Raw genomic sequence first — 8,600 nt, forward strand, 5'->3', positions numbered from 1 at the left:
TGTACGATGAAATAAGTGACATTTCTGTTCTGATTTCCACATGATATCACTTGCTTTTACAGCATTTGTTGTTTTTTTCCATTTTCAAAAATCTTGAGTAACATTTACCAGTGAAGAGTGGAGCTGGTGTGGTGTCCAGCTGAATGAATCCCTCAGTGTGTGTTGCAACAGCAGTCCTCCGTCTCCTTGTGCGGAGCAGGCTTGCTGAAGGCCTCACATTCACTCTGCGTGCAGCGCGGAGGAAGCTGCCTTCACACAAGCCCCAAAGCCGGGCCCAGACTACGACGTGGCACATCGAGGGGGAGGGGAGAAGAGCACAAGTCTTGTCCATTTTTTTCAAACTAAAAAACACTCTCTCTGCCTTTTTCTAGAACAAACTCTTGCAGCATGCTCCAAGTAAAATGTGTTCCAACCAGTGAAAAAGTAAATTCCAGATGTCAGGCAGCGAAAGTTATCTGTTTTTGTGCTTTCTCCTCCCCCACTAAGATCTGCTTTTAAATTGAAGTTTGTGCATTTATCCCTATATCGCTTCTATTGAAACATAAAAAGTATAAACCTGCACTGCAATCGAGAATCTTACAAAAACTGTTCACTTTCACATGAAATGCAGGATCTGAATTTTAGAAATACCTGTCACATCTTGAGATGAATGTGATCACAATATTCAGTTAATTTCCCAGCTTTTCATTCTTTATCAAAGAGACTCTTATTCCTGGCAGGCGCCACAGCCACCCAGGCCCATCCCAGAGGAATAGGGCCCTATATGGGGCTACACCCTGGATGGGACACAGGTCTATTGCAGAATTTCAAGACACTGATGAGCTCAGCCAGCATGATATGGGTAAGGGGATGAAACTGGGAGCAGAGGGAAAGTATGCATGCTCTATTGAACTCGAGAACTGAACGCTAACCGTCAAGCCACTGTGCCGTATTGTTACATCATAGAAAGAAAGAGTTTCTGGCATCCCTTAATTCTTAGTCATTTACAACATTTCCACTTTCTTAGTTAAAATTAATAATAGAAAAATCTCACTGAGTCAACATACAGTAGATGTGTACAATAGAAGAAAAATGTTTAAAAATGATCCATGTGCACCACACGATTGTATGTTATTTAGAACTCTGTATGAATCTAAATGTTAGAGCATACTGATTCATGTTTGGATATCAGTAGTTCAGAATGAATAAATCCTATGAATGTTTCAAAAGACTTCTGTGTGTTTTTACTGACAGTTTCCTTCAGTAGGAGATCATTTCCTCGCTGTCTTAGGCATTAGGACCCTGCGGGGGGACCGTTTGCTCAGCTGTAGCAACTGGATCCTGTGGGAGGTCTTATCCCTGCTTTGTGAGAAGTTCAGAGTTCCTCATTTAAATATTCCTTTCCCCAGTTCCAGAAATTTCTTTTGTGGAGTATATAGGCCTGGAGCAGGGTCCATCTTTGGAAGCCAACAGGACAGGACGCTCGGGAAGAAGGGGAGAGACCTGTGAAGAGCTGCAGGACAGCAGGTAGGAGCTCGCCAGGCTGGGAAGATCAGCTGGCGGTTGTGAAAGGATCTCTGCTGCTAAAGAGGACAGGATCTTCCTTCACTCACTTTGTAGAAATCTAAAAATAGCGATGATTTTCCTTAGAGCACCGAGTATTTGGGAAAAAAAACTGTGATTGGATTAGTGAGGTATTAGGTTTGAGATAAGATAAGGGTTTGCTAGACAGTCTAACCCAGTCTTTGGTATTTCGATGTAAATATGTCAATATAGTAAATCTGTTTTCTTCTCAAAATGATGATGCCTATACCGATTCTTTCAAGCCTTTCCAATCTTCAAGTCTTGAAGCTAATATTGAAACCAAACTTGTACAAAGTCTTTACATGGAATATATTTGTGCTGCAGAAAATCTAAATTTGTTCGAGTTCTGCTGTAAAGACAGTTAAAGGAAACACCCATCTACAGCATCTTTTCTCCAATATGTTGCTGCAACGTGTTGCCTAACTTGTGGGACTTTGGTTCCGAGTAAACGTTTTCACAGTGTTTATTTCTCATTTTTGAAAATGGTACATTTCAGATCCACTCTATATTACTGTCCCATTTGCTTAATGTAACACTTATAATTTCTGTAAGGAGATGGCGGCTATCATCTCTGTAAAGGGGTGGGGGCTTGTCAGTGTAACAAGATCTCCTTCTAGAAAGGCATCTGACTTTCCACTCTGGCACTACTGATTGGAGAGGTTCATAACTGAGGTCCTTTTCTGCCAATAAGAATATTTTGTGCATACATGTATAGGGATATGGGCTCAGTGAGGTAATACTAAACATTAAAAATACTTTTCCCTCTTATTTTGGGCAAAAAATAAAAAATACCAAGTAATGTTTACTGTAAGTCAGTTTCTCAGTTAGCATTTCCCCCTTTGCTGTATGAAGATTACTGTATACAACTCTTGTCTTTCAGAATGAAAAGGGCAAACGTTGGCTACAATATGAAAACATTTCAAGGTATCCCATGATGTAAAGGTTAAACAAACATGGAAACAGAATCTGTAAACTGACTAGCTAAGCTATTTGCTGCTTTTTTTTGGTCTCAGAAATTTAAAGTGTCGGAGGAAAAGGAAAGAGACTGAACGTGGTCTGTGAAAAAGTGTGACTCGGAAGTGCCTCAGGCTAGGTATTCTGTTCCCTTTGTTTAGATGGCTGGTATGCAGACTGTGCATAACAAAGGGTGCAGAAAGTTTGCCTCAGGCACTAACTGTACTGTTGATTAAAGCACAGAGCCTCTTTTCAACAACACCCTGGTCTGAGCTCTTGCTGATCTCAGTTTGTCTTCCTTTTGACATTGTAATCTATTTCATCTCAGAGTCAGAGATCAGAGTCAAACAGCAGGGGTATCTTTAAGAACAGGGAAAATACATGTACAAAGGCAATGGAGGTTTTGTATCCGAAAGTAAAAAATTCTTATATCTTGCATTAACTTTGTACTTCTCCTAATTTTGTTTTATTCCATTGCTTTCAAACAGTAATACATCATAGGTGCCATTTTGTAGTAATGAATCTAGGCATCTGCCTCACAGCTACAGGGTGCCAAGATATGCCTCTTATGACTGTGAGGTGTTATCTAATATCTTGTTGAAAATCTTCCAAGAATGAAGTTAGTCCTGCCAGTATCTCTCATGGCAGAAAGCCTTTCTTTTTTCTTAATACATCTAATTTAAAGAAGCTGATCATAATCACTGCGGGGTATTTGAAATTCAACTTTATTCAACTTTATTTGTCATTATACTTACACAGGTGCATAGCATAGTGAAAAGTGTTTCTCATTAGTCACTCAGGTACAGTATATAAATAGAACAGAAGATAAGACAATAGACAGTAACACAATAACAATAACAATGTAATAACATAACAGTGTAAACAAAACTGCAAATACAAACAGAGAAAGACAAACAGAGAAAGAATACAACAGAACAAAACAGTGCAAAAGTAATTCGGGGAACAGTGCAAAAATAATACGGTGATTAATAAATATTACAACTAATACAGTTTTAAGTACAATTTTGGCTTACATTCAGCTGTCGTGTATGTAGTGGTGCTGGAGTACAGTTATTGTGGGTACAGGAAGAAGTTAGGAGAGATCATAGCATGATGGGAGGGAGTGGGGTGTCACCAGCTTGACAGCTCTGGGGAAGAAGCTATTTTGGAGTCTAGTTGTGTGCGACTGGAGTGTCCGAGAGAATGATTAGCTATGGATGTGATATTTAATTTACTGTTTCATTTAAAGCCAGGGGAATTCTGTGTGTGGGAGCCCTGCAGACAACATACAGGAAAGGCTACACAGGACAATAGGACATTTAAGAATAAACATCACTAATAGTAAGAGAATAAATACATAATAAAGACGTTGTTTGTTTATTTTGATTGTTTTCCAGGATTGCACAGCTGCCTTCAATCACAGAAAGCATGTGGGTGACCAAGCTCATAGCTCTGAGCCTCCTGGCTGCTCTGGCCACAGCGGAGGAGAAGAAGCTCAGCAGCCATGCCAGCATGTTAGCAGACACCAGCGCTAGTCTGGCCTTCAACCTCTATCACAACATGGCCAAAGAGAAGAACGCGGAGAACATCCTCTTCTCCCCAGTAGTGGTGGCCTCTTCTCTGGGTCTGGTCCACCTGGGGGGCAAATCCTCCACGGCATCGCAGGCCAAGACGGTCCTCAGCGCCGACAAAGTGAAGGACGACCAGCTCCACACGGGCCTGTCGGAGCTCCTCACCGAGGTCAGCAACTCCACCGCTCGAAACGTCACCTGGAAGATCGGCAGCCGCCTCTACGGGCCCAGCTCCGTCAACTTCGCGGACGAGTTTGTCAAGAGCAGCAAGAAGCACTACAACTACGAGCACTCGAAGATCAACTTCCGGGACAAGCGGAGCGCTGTGAAGTCCATCAACGAGTGGGCGGCCCAGACCACGGACGGGAAGCTGCCCGAGGTCACCAAGGATGTGGAGAAGACTGATGGAGCTATGATCGTCAACGCCATGTTCTTCAAGCGTGAGTAGAATTATAATTTGGGGTTTTCAACTCTATGAGGTGAAATGGGGACTCTTAACTAATTACCCATGACTCATAAAGCTTCACAGTTGGCATGTTCATTGTTATATCGAATAGTCAGCCTCTAAACACCATCCATTTACGTTGGCACGTAAGAGGGAGCTGAGAAGCAAACACTATTTCTGAATTTGAGCTAGTCCCTGCTTTACTATGTGGCTTAATACTCGTTCCTTTGTCTTCCGTTACAGCCCACTGGGATGAGAAATTCCACCACAAGATGGTGGACAACCGTGGATTCCTGGTGTCACGCTCTTACACTGTTTCCGTTCCCATGATGCACCGCACAGGTGAGTTTGATAGACTTCAGAGGCTGATTGACTTTTGAAGACCATGTTCACTAAGAGAATGGCTGAAAACAGAGGAAAGGTGAGGTTCATTTTGAATGGATTGTATTTTTTTCCTTCTCAGGACTCTACATGTTCCATGAAGATTCTGAGAAGAGGCTGTACGTGCTGAGCATGCCTTTGGCTCACAAGATGTCCAGCATGATCATCATCATGCCCTACCATGTGGAGCCATTGGAAAGACTGGAGAAGCTGTTGACCCGCAAGCAGCTGGACACCTGGATCAGCAAGATGGAGGAAAGAGCTGTAGCCGTTTCCCTGCCCAAAGTCTGCATGGAAGTCAGTCACAACCTCCAGGTACCTGACTGAGCTTTACTACACTGACACAGCAGTAATAGGATACAGCATGACTGCAATACAACATTGGAATCACTGAGGCATGAATATCAAGGTCACGTCTCAAGAACACAAAAAGAAAAAAGAACACATGATAACTATGTGAGAATTTTTTTTTCTGTGAGAGCTGTATTTACAAAATTATATTCTAATGAACAAAACCGTTGTTTCTTGCAGAAACATCTTGGGGAGCTGGGCCTGACTGAGGCTGTGGACAAAGCCAAGGCCGACCTCTCCAACATCTCTGGAAAGAAGGACTTGTACCTGTCCAATGTCTTCCATGCCTCCGCAATGGAGCTGGACACTGAAGGCAACCCCTTCGACACCAACATTTACGGGAGCGAGAAGCTGAGGAACCCCAAACTATTCTACGCAGACCATCCGTTCATCTTCGTCATTAAAGACAATAAAACCAACTCCATCCTCTACATCGGCAGGCTTGTAAGGCCCAAAGGAGATAAGATGCGAGATGAGTTATAGTTTTGTCTGGCTGTAGTTTGTGTGTGAGATTGAAGTATGACTATGAGAAGCAAAATGTCAGTCACCTCATGATCACATTCCATTAGAAAACCAAAACCTGTGGTACATCCAGTCCTTACACTTTTCAGAAAAAGTAAACATGTCTGGGAGCCACTCTGAAGAGATTTTTGACTTAACAACTGTCTTCCCCAGAGCTGGCCACCAGAAATGTTTGCTTTATTCTGGAATATTTTGAACAATTGTGTTTTGAAAAGCATTCCTATTGGAGACCAAAAAACATACGTTGCCAACTAACTCTACCAATGAGATCAGGCAATCAAGTCACAGGAGACCTGTGGTTAATTTTTTTTTGGATATTTATTGTAGATCACAGATGAGGCCAGTCAGCTTATATTAAGTGTGGTTGTTTCAGGTAATTGCCTCCAGAACAACATTCCTCTCAGGGGTTCTTGAAAGGTTTGGCCACCTTTCCATGACATTCCCCTCGGCTCCTCTTGTGCTGTGTTGGTGAAGTGTTCGGGTGTTTCAATATCTTTAACATTTAAAGTGAACAGGGACAAGAGTTCAGGATTTATTTTGCACAAGTATATTGTGAGGTCTCTGGAGTATTTGGTGCTATAATTGACTCTGCGGAAAAACAGTCTTTTATAGTTGCATTTTGTTCATGGAGAGTACGCTTCTTCCACCTGCACTGACGTCCCTGGTCTTGTGCTCCAGCCAGCCTGCAAACACGAGGCAGTAGCTGTGGCAGCCGTTTGACTGGACTTTTCTCTTCCTGTGCTCCTGTGCTGTCTCAGGACACCTCCCTGGTGCTTCTGGCACACTCCCTCCTTTGGAATGATGTGATAATGTGTGACTGTTAAACCTTAAGTTTTGTTTTCATATTTTTTTCAATAAAATATATTTAAAAATATGTTTGTGTTACGTATCGGTCTTTGATGTTTTTCCCCATCAGAGGCTTTTGCAGGTCTAGAATCCAGAAGATCACACTTGATGCTTGGCACACAGCAACACAGTTGTTTAAGAAGGAGCTTACAAGGTTTCTAGTCATTATAGGTAATTTCACAGGAAGCGCCAACAACTGAAAAGTTGTGTATCATTTTGATCATTGTTGTAGTGCCTCATAGTAAAATGAACACCCAGTTACAGTCTCAGGACACATACAGTGACAGTGACAGGACACACATAGAATAGCCAACTGTCTGTGCTGCTGTGGGGCACAATATTCTGCTCCAGTAATGCAGTTATTTCACATTTAACTCATGTACCACACAATACAGCATTTCGACTGGCATTCTGGCCAGAACAAAACTCACAGAAAGAACCACAACAGCATCCCACCCAGGTAAAATGAATGATCCACAAACAAATTCAACAGCTTGAATATATGTTCTTCATGGTGAAATTGAAAGGGAAGTCCAGTGTGAGTACACACCACCCCCTGACAGTCTGGTAGCTTGTGTAAACCAAGAGCGGAGCCTGAAAAGATGTTCCCAGCAAACCCTCCAGGCTGAGAAGCTACACACTGGTTTAATCGAGAAGGGACACACTGGTGATGCCGAACTTGCCTCACTGCCTGCCATTTCCTCTTCAGGAAAAAAGAAAAAAAAACTGTGCCTAAATTTTCCATCTCAAAACACAGGGAAGCCTAAAGCAAATGTCTCGTGAATGAAATAGACACTGAAGACTTCTGCACATTTGAGAGCAGGCTATGATGGGTGTGGAGCAGAGGTCAGGCTGCGGAGCCTGAGCCCGAGGGTCTCAGCCTCACTTCTCATGCAGAGGCTGCTGGGGTGTTCAGCAAAGCTGAGTGTTTGCCCCTGTTCAGCCAGCTGTGTAAACATGCAGCTGTCAGGATTTCCTGGGGGTGGGGGGCAATCTGTTGAATGGGTTCCCACTGGGGGGAGAAGGGCGGGGTCACGTCCCCTCTGTCCACTCAGTGACGAGCTCTGGCGCCGTGAGCTGAGCAGTTTTCACTCTGAAGACACAGTCTTAAGCTCATGTAGAGGACCAGTCACCACTACCTGGGCTAACACCGTGCAAACCACAAATCAGGCACTAATCAGGTTCAGGTTTGTTTTTCAGTTGTGGTACACAAAATCAGACTACAAAGCCAGGTGGCAGGTCTTTCCAAAACACATGCTTTATTTCCAACTGTAAATTATCTTTGAAAAAGAGAGGCCTGAGCCCTTTACATGCTAAACTCTGAACATATATGTACATTACATATATGTGATCGTTTCACATAACATTCATTCAACAGCACTAGAAACATCTTTTTAACACGTTTTTTTAAATCTGTGTCAAGAACTGTCGGTGCCTTCACAAAAGAAACGGCAGCTCTCTGACCGTCTGCAGTAGCAGCAGCAGCACAGGAAGTGGAGCTGTGGGATCGGGCCCTGCTGTTCGGAGGAACAGGAGGAGCTCAGGGTTAACATGGTTACCGACAGCGTTTCCACACGGAAAAGCTCTCCACGCTTTAGAGTTCCAAAAAGCCTTTCTCACCGTGAAGAATGTGACTATTTATCAACATATTTTAGAGCAAAAATGCTAGGTGTTAAATTAAGACAACATTTTCTCCAGCATACGATCATGTTACATTCGAACATAAAACATGAGAAGCGATTGTTCATACCTTCTGGCTGTCCCTAGCAATATTCGTATTTTCTGTTGTGTTTAAATTCCAATTGAAATAAAAAAGGAGAACTTCCTCAAGAATAAAACTAAAATAACTTTTATTTTTTCTTCCGCAACTGAGCAAGATTTTCTCTCTCCCTCCTCCTCCAGATGAGCTCCTGTGTATTTCAGGTGTCTCTGGGATAGAGCTCGGTCTTCAGCAGCCCGTCGGCTCC

At 42.9% G+C, this 8,600-nt stretch overlaps 1 protein-coding gene across 2 annotated transcripts; it reads left to right on the top strand.

Moving 5' to 3' along the window:
• Positions 1 to 1,359: 1,359 nt before the first annotated feature.
• Positions 1,360 to 6,661, top strand: serpinh1b (serpin peptidase inhibitor, clade H (heat shock protein 47), member 1b). 2 transcript variants are annotated; one of them, XM_088638349.1, is made up of 6 exons: positions 1,367 to 1,506; positions 2,444 to 2,487; positions 3,915 to 4,528; positions 4,777 to 4,875; positions 4,997 to 5,229; positions 5,446 to 6,661. In XM_088638349.1, the coding sequence occupies exons 3-6, from the start codon at positions 3,946 to 3,948 to the stop codon at positions 5,746 to 5,748; spliced, it is 1,218 nt and encodes a 405-aa protein (XP_088494475.1). In that variant the 5' UTR covers positions 1,367 to 1,506; positions 2,444 to 2,487; positions 3,915 to 3,945; the 3' UTR covers positions 5,749 to 6,661. The 2 variants fall into 2 exon arrangements, with proteins under 2 accessions (XP_088494476.1, XP_088494475.1); XM_088638350.1 differs by lacking the exon at positions 2,444 to 2,487 and having other exon boundaries at positions 1,360 to 1,506.
• The last annotated feature ends 1,939 nt before the right edge of the window (positions 6,662 to 8,600 follow it).

Source organism: Lepisosteus platostomus, chromosome 7 (genome assembly GCF_059453375.1).
Source record: "Lepisosteus platostomus isolate fLepPlt1 chromosome 7, fLepPlt1.hap1, whole genome shotgun sequence".
NCBI classification, from domain to species: Eukaryota; Metazoa; Chordata; class Actinopteri; order Semionotiformes; family Lepisosteidae; genus Lepisosteus; species Lepisosteus platostomus.